Raw genomic sequence first — 13,874 nt, 5'->3', positions numbered from 1 at the left:
CTGTACGAATAAAGCACGAGCCAATAAATCCACTTCTTTATCTTTTAGGAAATTTCCCAAAACCATCAAATTTGGCACAAGTGTGGCACAAGATCTAGAACTTATTAAGATGTAAACAAAATAGTCTTAAGAGGAGATTTAGAGGAGGATTGTTGGACCGTGCATGCTTAACAGTTAGATTGAAAGCATCAGCTGGCAAGTAGAAAACAAGTTTATGATGTGTCATATCCTCGCTTTCCTGTGCATCCCATAGGATAATACCAAGTTACCTGATTCATCTGTCCTTGCTTTTCTCCCTTCAGTGTAAATGGGAGGAGATGATGAACAAGGAAGCAGGAAGTGCAGCCGCATTAATGGGATCTGAGAAGAACCACAAGCCTTCTGAAGGCGGTGCAAAGGGGAAAGCAGAGAGCGCGAGAAGTTAGATGCCAGGAAGCAACTCTGTGATTGCGGAACAGTGTTGGGAATGCATTAAATCTTTTATTGAGCGCTTCGTCTCTCTGCAGAAACGCCGTGCTACCACAGCACTTTGGCATTAACAGGTGGACTTTTAAAAGTCACCACCCACTGAGCACCACGACAGAGTGAGAGCAGCCTTCTTAACGTGGAACAAAATGTCACAGGGCATTCATTAAGTCTAACTTACAGCTCCTCATGATGACATGGTTCTCTTCGTGTTTTTTCTTTCTGGGACGTAACCAACGATTCTGGGAGGCTCCAGTCAGTGTGACCAGCATACAGCAGTGCTGTGGAGTCAGACAGGAGGTGGGAAATGGTGTAGGGGGGCAGGGCGGGGGGGGGATGGACAAACAAAGAAAGGGTTTAGATTTTTTTGTTTTTTTGTCATTGATAAATCATTGTGTAAGTGTACTATAAAGTACCTTTGAATCATTATTGAAATCATTATTAAAAAAACTATGATTAACCTCTTTGTCTTTTCCGTCTTTTTACACAACTACTACATAATAAAACAGTATGCAGCATACAGCCCTTGGTCAAACTCAACCAGACTGTACATAAATATATGTACCAAACTGATTAAAAGAGATCTGTATTTTCCCACAGCGTCACTCAGTTAACATATAAATAATTTATCATTGCACCATTCATTGTGCAAAAGTTACAAAATAATTTGTGAAAACACGGAGCTTACGGTTGAGATCTGGAGAAAGAAAGGTTTTTCACACCTTACGTTTCCAGCATCCACTGGTTCTCCTTCATACAGTCACTGGACAAACTCCCAGTTTCATCGCCCACGATAAGTGAACTCAACAGTCTGCGAGTCTCTGGCCTACACGTTGAACGCAGTCAGTGGAAACGGCTAGACAGCACCTTGACAGCTCCTGTGATATTTGCTTCCTCCTCCATCTCCTTCAGTGTCGCAGTGACATGACAGCCACTATTACAGAGTGACACAGCTCGGCTATGAATCAGCCCCAACAACATTTCACGCATTTAACTGAAGGCGCGCAGGTCAAGACAATAAAATTACCCTGCCATCTTTCATTCTCGCTCCTCCTGGTCTCCCCAATTCACCCTCTTTTATTTCCTTGTCTTTCTTTTTCATCCAAATATCAGTACAAAAATTGCTCTCTCCAAAATCAAATCTCTAAATTGTCGCAAATGGCCCACCGTTCAACGAAATGGAAAAGATGAAAGGGAAAAAGGCAAACAGCAGGTATACACAAAGGGGGAAAGAATAAAAGTGAAACACTAGCAGTTAGAAATTGCCTTGTTTTTACAATGGAGGCAGTTTGGGCTCAGATATGTTTGTCATATTTTGACAAACGTTCATCACTTCTGCTCATTCACTGATGAGTTTATTCAAGTATCTGCAGTAACATCATGCATCAATATGTGCATCAGTCATCTCCTGTGGGATGCTCGTGTGTGTGTGTGTGTGTGTGTGTGTGTGTGTGTGTGTGTGTGTGTGTGTGTGTGTTAGTGTGTGTTTGTCTCCAGAGGACTATGTATTGATTTAATGCTCAGAGATAACCACAGTCATCTCTGCATCGCAGGTGTAAATAACCAGTTTGTTCATTTCTTGTGGGACAAAATGGATAAATGTTTAATATGTTCTCATCAGTAACTCTTCAGGGAAGACGCAGCATTTTTACATTTGCTATGTTGAACTAGTTCCCAGTTTATTAGTCATGAGTTGAAAAAAACACACCCAGGCAGAGTGATTATGTTAAATGAAAACTGGAGAAGAAAACAGTGAACATTAACCTGTTAGGAATAAATAATCTGTTTAGAGCAACATTTCTTGTAGTGGGAAAGATTTCGAAAATTACAAAAAGAGTATTGGATAAAATTTTAGCTACTCTCTCGCCGAGAATTAGATGAGAAGATCGATAAGGCTCTTGTGTACGGTACTTGTGACGCCACTGCCGGCAGCTGGGTAGCTTAGCTTAGCTTAGCTTAGCTTAGCACAAAGACTGTAAGCAGAGGGAAACAGCTAGTCTGGCTCTGTGTGAAGGTAACCACATCCCTACAAAAACAGAAGCTTGTGGAGCCATTTCCTGACTTCCTGAAGGTTCCATTGGTTGGTCTCACAGTGATGACAAAACTCTTTGGTTACAGATATAATGTATTCATTAGTGAGCTGTAGAGGTACTGGAGGACAGATTTTGTTGGCTTTGGACAGAACTAGGCTAGCTATTTCCTCTCTTTATGCTAAGGAAAGCTAAACAGCTGTGAACTGTGTTTGGTCCTATATGAAGATCAGTGAGTGTGTATTTGACTTCCTGCATTTGCAAATGAATAAACGTGTACTTCGTGAGAGCATGACCTTTTGCATGGCATTTAAAAAAAGGCAGTACAGTAAGTAATCAACATGCAGCATCTCACAACATACATTTACTGCAGTCAGTGACTGCTGTTTGTTCCCATGTAAATGGTCTGTTGGCTCTATATATAAAGTCTGTGTGGGCAAGGGGTGTCAGCATGTAGTTACCAGTGAGTGTCAGATTGTGCGTGCGTGTACGTACGCATACACATGTGCTGCCTGTATATACATAGTATGCATGTGTGGGCGTGGACATATGCATGAGGAGGGTGAAAACATTTCACTCCACAGCGCACACTTCTGCTGCATGTAGGTGTGTGGGTATGGCTGAGGTAAGTGACCGCGAAGCCACTCAGGAGGACTTAATTTAAATGTGAAGGCTGGAACATTAACACCACAAGGCCCAAGTGGCCAACCCCACTCTGTGATGGAGAGGCTCCACCCACACCTCCCATTTAATGAAACGTGGCTCTTGCACCCATTATGGGTAAAAAAGCTCAGAAAAGGTAGAAAAAGACAATGGTAGTGCTCAGCTCAAGTCATCATACAGCTCCCATCAGGTGGAACTAAAACATGGCTGACACGCTGACTGACTGACTGTTTTCTAGGTGACGCATGAGCCACACGCGGAGCTGAAAGGCTTTCAAACACCCGGTTAATATATAAACTAAAGGCAATTTAGTCACAGATGTTCATCGCGTATTTAACAGCTTCAAACATGACTCAATCAGTCTGAACCGAGGACGGGAGCGAACGGCTTCATTAATTACTTTAATTATCACACTTACATTAAATTCAGTAATTCATTCAGAGTTGAAATTTGCATAAATGTAGTGTCAGCCTCTGCAAAATACAGGAACAATCAGGCTCAAATGGCTGCTGCAGCTTCCAGGAAGGGAATTGTATGAGGTAGGGAGTTAGAGACTGTGCAGAGAATACAAAGAAGGGAAGTATACATCGAGGCACGCTTATTAGACTCACACTTACACTTACACCTGCACACGCACACATGAGTAGCTGCATGCAGGCAAGAGCTGAAACGATGAGCTGATTAAGTCATTTTGCAAGCAAACCTACCAAATATTCTGTGTGTGTTTGTGTGTGTGTGTTTTGGGAAGACACAAAAAATTGAGCAACACAAGTGTGGAGAGTAACAGTAAGGGGACAACAGACTGAGCAGGAGGAACCAAAAAGGCATGACAAAAGAAGAGAAAGTGTGATGGAGAGAGAGAGAGAGAGAGAGAGAGACAGAGAGACACAGAGGGGAAACCAAGCAGGGAACAAATCTGTGGGTGCAGTACAGCAGAAGTGAAAGTCACTTGAGTTTTAATTTCCTGCCACTGGAAGCCAGAACAATATCAAGATTGAAACACGAGTTTCAATGAGTCACTCTTAGAGGGAGCTCAGTGGGCTCAGGCTGTTAACATTCATAACATCATCCCTCCGTCTCTGCGTCTCACTGCTCCCTGCTCCTCCATTTTTCGTTATTGCACTGGCACACACACACACGCGCGCATATACATGCACACTGTCACATACACGCAGTAACATACACATGTGCCCACACTAATGCACGCACACACTTCCACGCAAACACATTGTAATGGCACTAATGAGACTGCATGACTAATACCTCTTCAGTCCCTTCTTCAGATGAGTGCTTATTATGGTCTGTCAAGGAGATGAGTCAGTCTGTGTCATGGTTACTATGGTGATCAAAGCCTCCAGCACTTCCCTTAAGTGCCCGCTGGCTAAAATAAGCTCTTTAACCCCTTTAACTACAGACCTGTCAGGATGCAGCGACACACGTTCACAAACACAAACGCACACGAGCAATCAGGCCAGTTGACTCTCTGACCCACCTCGTTAGATAAGTGAGAAGAGAATTCCCCCACAGGGATTATTAGAATACCACAACATCATAAACACAATCACAAAGTGTCAACAACAGCAAAACATCAGGCTCAAGGGAGAAAAAGAGACCGCTAAGACCTCATTGTCCTGTTTCCATTAACTGATGGACAAGGTCGCTTTTGGGGCACAACAGGTTCAACTGTAAGGCATCTCCAGGATCCACCTCAGATCACCTGTGTGAGCCTCTCTATGTGTCGGGCTATTTGCAGCTGCCAGCTACCTGATCTGATGTCATTTGGTCTTTCTGGCTCATCACACAAGGCATCACACACCCTGCTGATGTTTCAGCTTCGATATAAATTTAGATCTTTTTTAACTAACAGCCATTAGATTTTGTAAAATCCACTGTAGCTGAGTGCATGTACAGTCATACTTTACTTTGCTTGTACTCCACTGCATCTCATAGGACGTTTTGCACTTTTTACTCTGCTGTATTTCCTGTCCAGTGAAGACCGTGCATCTCCAAATTAACTGATTTGGAATTTGAATGTTTCTGATAACCCGAAGGAATAAGTTTTGCTTTCTGGGTTCGGAAAACTCTTCTACCACTTAAGGTATATGAACTGTTTAAATCACCTCTTGGATGAGCAAGAAAATGAACTGTCATAAAGCTGAGAAAAGGCTGTTTTTCTGAGCTCATCAAAAGTTGACCTTTATGTGGTTCTCACAGGACAGCAACTCTACAAACATATGATGGTGTTATAAACATGATGCATTGCTGTAGATTAAACTGCCCAAGAGTTCACAAAGTAGTTAAAATAAGCTCAACCTTAAACATCTACAGCTGTAATATTAATCCAAAAACAGATCTAACAGTCAAACACTGACAGGGAACATTTTACTTAAAATAAAAAAGGCAAAAATATTAAAGAATGTGTCAGTCGAACAATAAATAAATAAAGATAAACACAAAAACGAAAACAACATCTGATTTCTCGTTAATACCCCGCCTGAACTGTTTTCACAAGTCTACTGCGCATGCCCGCAGCTGGCGGGTCACATGACCAGGAAACCGAAACCAAAAAGCTAAGAACAGACAAAGGACAGTCGAGGCGAGATGAACACTGGCGTGCGGTTCCTTGTTCGCTGAAATCAAGGTACACAAGAGTAGAAGTGGAAGAGTATTAACGTCACGATAAAGTACGTATAGCGTGCTTAAATCTCGTTTATATGTCAGTGAATCAATACATATACCCTGATGTTTTGGGAATGCTGTTTAATTATTACTAATATTTTAAAATACGCTTGCATAGGGCTGCTTTAGCTGCCGAGAATGTTAGCTAACGGGCTATCTGCTAGCTAAATCTTGCGCATGCGTATTATGGTGTTGACTTCAGCATTAAATCTTGACGTAGAAGTTGAAATGTGTATCTTTGTGAAAAGTTTCAGTTTGCATAAATAGCAGACAGGGGACAGGCGGGAGACAGAGAAGTCAAAATAGGACAGGGTCAGCCTTTAAGGCTTTTCTCAGAAGACGCAGGTCCAGCTGCGTAGTTCTTAAGGTGTGTGTGTCTGTGTGTCTGTGTGTGTGGGGGGGCAGGTAAGCTAGCTGTGCTTGAGGATGAGGCTGAGCGGTGTGCTCCTGTGTGTGTTCCTGCTTTGGGTCGAAGGGTCGTGGGGTGACACACCGGCCAACTGCACCTACGAGGACCTGCTGGGGACATGGGTGTTCCAGGTGTCCAAAGGAGGACACGACAAGACCGTCAACTGCTCCGCTGAAGGTAAAAGCCCCCCCAGTGAGCAGCGTCCACACCGAGGCCTCGTCATGTGACATGTTTGGGCCTGCAGTTAGTAGGTTTTCAGTCCAGGGACCCAGCAGGTGATCCACTGACTCTTCTTCCTGTAATCTTACTCAGGTTTGAGTGGGAATCTGTACCTTGTTTTTGATCCAACAGACTCTCGTTACTCACATGGTGTGTGTGTCATATACTGCTGAGTCATGCCCTGTTTGAGTGCTGTTTTAATTCTGACAGCAGATCAAATGTTAGCATTTATACCTAATAAAACACATACGAAGCGTTTCATATCATGCATGAATCAGAATTTGTCATCTTGTATGTCGTGGTGCTCCTCCTCAGCCACAGGTGAGAGCACAGTGACCGTGACCCTGGAGAAACTGTCTGTAGCCACAGACGAGCTGGGCCACACCGGCTTCTTCACCCTCATCTACAACCAGGGCTTTGAGGTGGTCATTAACGGCTACAAGTGGTTCGGCTTCTTCAAGGTAGAGAAGATGCATTCATTTACTGGTACTCATTGGTCGTAACGTTGACAGGAAGCTGCTCTGTGGCTTAAAAGTTGTCCAGTTCATTGACGTTAGATGTTTAGTTTCACTGTGACTGTTTCCTGTCTCTTGGTCTGTTAAGATGGTATCAAACTGTGCATGTCTTTATCACACTGAGGTCGGGCTGAAATTTGATGGAAATCTGCTCTATTTAAAAGTGGTTTATCTTTCAGTCATGTGTGATTTGTCATCACTCACATGACACTGACTGTGGGGGGGGGGGGGGGGGGGGGAGGTGTTTTAGACAGCTGTCTTCAAACCCACATTATGATTTTCCCACATCTAGTTCAACTTCCTCATTCCCTGGACTTGATTGGGGTTAATATGGTGATATAACAGGGAGATTTTGTTGTTTTTAGATGTGATTCCTTCTCGAAAGTAGAACTTTTACTTCCCTTTTACATAGAATTTGTGTTTGCACAAAAGTACGCGACTGAGTTGCATATTAGACGACGAGCTCTGATCTGATTGTGTCACTGCGCTTTCAGTACTCCGACGATGGCCGTAAGGTGACCAGCTACTGTGACCAGACCCTGCCAGGGTGGGTCCACGACGTCCTGGGACACAACTGGGCCTGTTTTGTGGGGAAGAGAACGAAACCAGTAGCACCCCGGGCCGATTACAAACCAGTCCTCAGCAGCAGGTACGTAGATAACGATAGCTTGGTAAATCCTCTGTAATACAAATTAGAGGAACAAGCTAACAAGCAAGACTTCAGCGGACTGAGCGAGAACGTGTTTGTACACAGAATCTCAGCGCCGGCAGTGTTGATGATCCTTGCTTTCAGTGCACTGTTGACCTCTCCGCTTTCATCTGCGCTTTCTTTTCCTCCCTCGTTCCGCCTCTGATGTGAACTGAGTGAGCACCTTCAGTCAGCCTGGAATCTGAATTCACATCAGAGAAATCTGACATTAAAAGCTCAGGCGGTGCTGAACAAGTTGATGCAAAAAAAGCTTCATTGGGAAATGAAAATCTGCTTCTTGACTCAGATTCTGGCAACGTAAAGCTGCTTCCTGCACTCTTTGGTTCCAGTTGATTCAAACCAGGTTGTTGGTCTTAAGGAGATTCATGTTCATTTGTAATTTAAACCATAAAAATATATTTGAACAAATTATTGTTTCTCTCAGCACCAGAGTGGTTTAATTTATTGATTTGATTAAGCGATTTAATCATCGGAGTTCTCTGTCTTATTATCCCATTGAACCACCAAAAACCTTTAATCATCATAAACCAATGCAATTTATTATAATTGTGCTTCAGAATATTTCTATTTGGCAAGGATCATCAAGAATATCATTATAGCAGAAATACCTTGAAATGTCCTGACATTATTTTAGGGCCATATCTCCCACCCCATTACAAGATGCCTGCCGTCATAGCTGACTGTACAGTACATCTGCCCTTGAATGTATTGATTCTGTTATCATTGCACAGCCTCGTCTACGGCTCATCATCTCGAGCCCTGCAGGCTAATAGCAGGAAGCACAGATGCGATATCCCCCTTTTTAATGCTCTGTATTAATGATTATATTTGATTACAAGTAAACATAAAATCAAGATGAGACTGGGGCTCAGTGCATACCGACTGACACATTCAGAAAACCTCATTTTTTTTTGCAATTGAACTGCAATGAAAGAAGTTGAATTATCATGTGACAGACACTTGTTTTTTGGTTTTTGTGGTATCAAAGGGAACAGGGAGGCGTGATAACATTTTAACAGTACTGGACAGCTTATTTGATTAAATCACTCGTATTACTGGAGCTGCTGGTCGTCTCCTGGCTGCACTTTAACTAACGGCAGTAGGATCTGTTCTGCACCTGCTTCTGTGGTGGATGCTGTGGTCCCTGAGGGTCTGCCGTGTCCTCGTCTGCATTATGTCGGAGTTGTACCTCTCTCCCTGGGAACTTTCAATTAGGTTCATTTTCTTACTGGAATAATCTTCAGGCCCCGAGAGAGCAATTTAGCCCGAAACTGCTTTACAAAGCTGTTTCTGACACCATGAGTAACTGCGAAATATCTTTGCATGTCTTTATTATCCAAGTGAAATTAACCAGCTGAGGTCGGAGTGCTACTGTACTATCTTATTAAACTGTCAGGTGTGTGTATTTGGTCAAAGCTGCACATGTTAACTAACACCGGTAACAGACTCTGACTCATCTCAACAGCGACTGCTCTTCTTTTGTTTCTTTTATTCTCCTGTTTGTGCGGCAGATGAGCCTCAAAAAAAACATCACATGTGGTATTATTTACCCTCCAGGCTGCTCCAGAAGCCGTACAAGAACAACCTGGACTTCATTGACTCCCTTAACTCGGCCCAGAAATCCTGGAGGGCTGTGCCTTACCCAGAGCATGAGACGTACACCCTGCAGGAGCTGCGGTACCGAGCAGGGGGGCCCGCCTCCCGTATCCCCATGTGAGTATGTACGGTTCCCATACGATAGCAGAGAGCCCGTCAGGTGGAATGAAGGGATAAAAAAAACACAATGCACATAAATTACTGATTTTTGGTCCTAAATTAATAACTAGTGTGCTCCAAATTGCTATTAGCAGTACTAAACAATGTTTTCTCCATAAAGCCTGCAGTGCTCTGTGCTGTTCGTTAAGTGAAGTGTATTAAATTGACAATGATTGCTTCTCTTCCCGACAAGGATATCAAAAAGTTTAATAATCATGTTACTTTTATTGGACTGTGTATGACTGGCTTTTACACCAGCAGTCAATCTTTACCAAGAATAGACGTGAAGCCAGTAGAGTCTACCTCCACCTGAACTCAGCTCATTGGTTAAAACCTTCAAATATCACTTAGACTAACGGACTGAAGGTTATTAAATTGCCATAGTATTAGGCTGTGTTTGCTGACATAAAACGCCCTCGTGACTCAAACGTGATTCTCTCTTTTCACTTCAGACGCGCTCGCCCCATGCCCGTGAAAGCTGAGGTAGCCGGGATGGCGGCAGCTCTGCCTGAGCGCTGGGACTGGAGAAACGTAGATGGAGTTAACTTCGTCAGCCCCGTGCGAAACCAAGGTGCCATTCGTTTGCCGTCCTGCGGAAACCTTGAAACTCAACATTTGCAGTATTCACAAAGATGCAAACAGTGCACACCTTGCAGGATCAGAGGCAGACAACGCCGTACCTTTTCACTGGAGCAGCTGTCAGTAAGAGCAGACACTGAACAGCAGCTCACCAGCTACTTTCCTTCCCTCTTGGCAGGCCTGGGTCTGCTCTCTGCTCTCCTCCTGTGTTTCTGCACAGCCTAGTGTGTGAGTGGAGAGATTATGCGTGCTGAGTATTTTGAGTGTCTGAGAGGGCCTCTGTAGGGCTGGGTTTAAGGATCTGGAGAGTGGCTGGAGTGGCTCAATAGAAGCCCACTAAGCGGCTGTGCAGTGCTTTGGAGCTTTTTTCCTTCAGTGTCACGACTCAGGTGGATGTTTGCAGGCTCCATTTCAGTTCACAAATATTAGTCGGATCGAGGATAAACGGGTCTGGCTGGTCTGGCTGGTCTTACACATGGATGTGGCTGTTTTTTAACATCACATGCAACCCAGTGTTATTGGAAGAAGCAGAGGAGCTGGCATTCTAGCAGCTTAAAGCTTCATCATAAGTCCCGAGAGAGCTCTAAACTCCTGTGTCCTGTGGGTCAAACACACAAACCTGGTCACCGTATTGTTTCCTCCAGAGTCACATCGGGAACTGAGCACATGGTGTATTCTGAAAGACTGGGACAACAGAAGTTTCCCCACTAGCACAGATCTTTAATTTGAATGAATGGTTGTTGCATCGTATTAGTCTTAAGAGGTTTAAGGTCTTGAACCCAAATAAAAACTCTTCTTAGTGTCACCCACACTTGAATCATTACCACAATTAAAGCAGCCGGCAGATCCCTGCAGCCTCTATTCTCTGACCTAATTTGTTTCTGCAGAGCATTTTATTAAGAACCTGGTGTCTCGCACCGTGGATGGCAACCAGTGGCTTTAATCAGTGTTTCTGTCTAATGCGGGTAGGTGTACTGGAGCAGGAACATTACAGAAACTGCAGTACTGACTGGTGTAATGTATTCATGAACAAATGTGCTGTAAACTGCAGAGAGCTGCCAGTTCATTTGGATTTCGCATCAGGGGTGTTGTATCTGATTGCATCAGGGTGTGCTGCTGTACCTGTTGAGGCCATAATTAGATTAGATGTTCTAAGGTGTTTCCGATGTTTTGACCTGTTTCTTCACCCGAGTGTAAACCTCTGATGTTCTGTTTCAGCGTCTTGTGGCAGCTGCTACTCCTTTGCCACCATGGGAATGCTGGAAGCTCGCGTTCGAATCCTCACCAACAACACAGAGAGTCCCGTCCTCAGCCCGCAACAGGTGGTCTCCTGTTCTGAGTATTCTCAAGGTAAAAGCAGTCCTGTTTCCTGACCACATCAATTCACGGTACCTGAATGTTGCTGATATGAAGTGGGCAGCAGTTACATGGTGTTCTTATTGGAATATTCATATTGCGAGACACAGTAATCATGGACGTGTTGTACCGCTGTGTGTAGAAGACGCCGGGCCGCCTTCCTCTGTAATCAGAACAAGTGGCGCTCAAGTGTTTTTTTGGAAAGTGTATCCTGCCTTTAGAAAGTTGAGCATTTCGGAACTGATTAGTGCATTTTCACTAATTATTTTGAAGAGTCCTGGAAAAAAAAGCCTGATTTAATGTTTCTGCCTTGGACCACATGAGAGATTTCACCCTGTAAGAAAGCCAGGACAGCCTCCCAAAAGAAGTCCTGATAACGAAAATTCAGAATTATTATTTTTTTCTCCATTTTAAGGTTGTGACGGCGGGTTCCCTTACCTGATCGGGAAGTATGCACAGGATTTCGGCCTTGTGGACGAGTCATGCTTTCCATATGTTGGGAAGGACTCTCCGTGTGGCGTTCCTCAAAACTGCAGACGCGTTTACACAGCAGAGTACGGCTACGTGGGTGGATTTTACGGCGGCTGCAGTGAGATGGCTATGATGAAGGAACTGGTCAAGAACGGACCCATGGCGGTGGCCTTTGAGGTAAAACGCTGCACTTGTCCTGTTACCCCCAAACCACAGCTAAACTAGCAAAATGCTAACAGACAGAACAACAACCCCAACAAGTGTTTCCCATTAACCTGTAACATTTATTTACACATGTAACCTTTTTTCCCTTTATGAAATGTTTTCTATACTTCCTTTACAACTCAGGACCCATCCTGCTTCATGTGTATAACTTGAATTTGACACCAAGAGAAACATGCAAAGTAAATTGTCCCCATCCTTCCGAAGGTCTACCCTGACTTCATGCACTACAAGGAGGGCATCTACCACCACTCAGGCCTCGCAGACCCCTTCAATCCCTTCGAGCTGACCAACCACGCTGTGCTGTTGGTGGGGTACGGCCGCTGCCACATGACCGGACAGAAGTACTGGATCGTCAAGAACAGCTGGGGCACCAGCTGGGGCGAGGACGGCTACTTCCGAATCCGCCGGGGAAGTGACGAGTGCAGCATTGAGAGCATCGCAGTCGCAGCCAAACCCATCCCCAAACTGTAGAAGCTGAGGAGTCTGGATCAGAGGAAAGGCTGTCGTGATGATGAGTCTCAATAGTTTTAATAGATCAATAGATGTATTCCCTGTGTAGCTTTGCTGTTTTCAAGCCAAAATCTGTCATTCTTCCCATGCGGAGTGTTTGGCTGTCTTCTTCTTTCGTAATCCTGCAGAAACCCAGCTGAGAATTACTCTGTGAAAGGTTTTATCATCCAACCACTGTAGAGGTAGTAACACAAGTCAAAAATCATCCTGCGTTACTGAAAAGCATAAATATAGGGACTCTGCCAGCCATCAATGTTGATTTAATGTTTCCTGATTTCAACAATTAGCTGCCTACAGATGATTTTATTCAACACTGCCAACACACACTCAAAGGAGTCAAAATGGATCGGTGCATACTGTGACAAACCCTGTTTTGTAGCTTCTAATCGTAGCATTCAGAGGGAACCAAAAACCCGACTCGGTGTTTGTGTTTGCTTGTCAGGTGCAGGACCTTGATCCTTTGTCTCAGGGAAGCACAGCGGAGAACCGTAACGTCTTCTGTCCTCGCATCAAATTGAAGCAGTGACTGCCATGTTTCACTACGGAGCATTTTTAAAGGGATTTTAAAAAAAAAATCAAATCTTAAAGGGATCTAAGTGATTGTTCTTTGTGCCTTTTATTCTGCCTCCCATTCAGTGTGAGCAAGAGTTTTCATCGTTCTGTGAGATTTGCACTGTTTTTTGTTTTGTTTTAATTTGACAGAATAAAAGCTTTTTAAAATTGCCTTGTTATGTGTTTGTATAAGAAGTCTTCCTGGGACCTTTGATTGTCCTGTATTTTTTTATCCTTGGTTGGGGCTGATCAGCAGTTTTCTCTCTTGCAAAGACTCTCACAACAATATGAACAAAAATGCTCGATACAACAAACTCCAGGGGTATGAAGCAATGACGCAATGTGACTTGGGAATAAGTGTAGTGTATAAATTAGAGGAAGAATTATGTCCAAAGAAAGGTAAATTTAGTGGCCTGAGCTCCTTTCTGTGGATAAAGTTTAAACTTTTTTGCAGTGGAAAAGCACATTCACTCAGTTATGAGGTACTTGTATTGATTTCCATTTAATACTACTTCTTCATTATATTTCAGAGGAAAACATTTCAATCCACTGCATCTAGCTATAGTCAATTTATAGATGCAAGATTTTACACAGAAAACCTGCTCCTCCCCCATTATTATCAAATAAACCACCTCAAAAAGTGTCTAAAACAGTTCAAATAGCTTCTAATGCATCATGATATAAAGACAGGCATAACAAGTATTTAAGTGCATTTTGGCATCAATAATTGTACTTAG

At 43.5% G+C, this 13,874-nt stretch overlaps 1 protein-coding gene across 3 annotated transcripts; it reads left to right on the top strand.

Moving 5' to 3' along the window:
• The first annotated feature begins 5,721 nt into the window (after positions 1-5,721).
• Positions 5,722-13,308, top strand: ctsc (cathepsin C). 3 transcript variants are annotated; one of them, XM_076735483.1, is made up of 9 exons: positions 5,722-5,842; positions 6,243-6,423; positions 6,781-6,926; positions 7,475-7,629; positions 9,247-9,402; positions 9,897-10,015; positions 11,242-11,373; positions 11,795-12,027; positions 12,280-13,308. In XM_076735483.1, exons 2-9 carry the CDS (start codon positions 6,264-6,266, stop codon positions 12,544-12,546), a joined length of 1,368 nt encoding a protein of 455 aa, XP_076591598.1. In that variant the 5' UTR covers positions 5,722-5,842; positions 6,243-6,263; the 3' UTR covers positions 12,547-13,308. The 3 variants fall into 3 exon arrangements, with proteins under 3 accessions (XP_076591598.1, XP_076591597.1, XP_076591596.1); XM_076735482.1 differs by having other exon boundaries at positions 5,753-5,799; XM_076735481.1 differs by lacking the exon at positions 5,722-5,842 and having other exon boundaries at positions 6,072-6,423.
• Positions 13,309-13,874: the final 566 nt, after the last annotated feature.

This window comes from Chaetodon auriga, chromosome 7 (genome assembly GCF_051107435.1).
Source record: "Chaetodon auriga isolate fChaAug3 chromosome 7, fChaAug3.hap1, whole genome shotgun sequence".
Classification (NCBI taxonomy): Eukaryota; Metazoa; Chordata; class Actinopteri; order Chaetodontiformes; family Chaetodontidae; genus Chaetodon; species Chaetodon auriga.
Note: the sequence above shows the minus strand (reverse complement) of the source record. Positions and strands in the feature narration are given on the sequence as shown.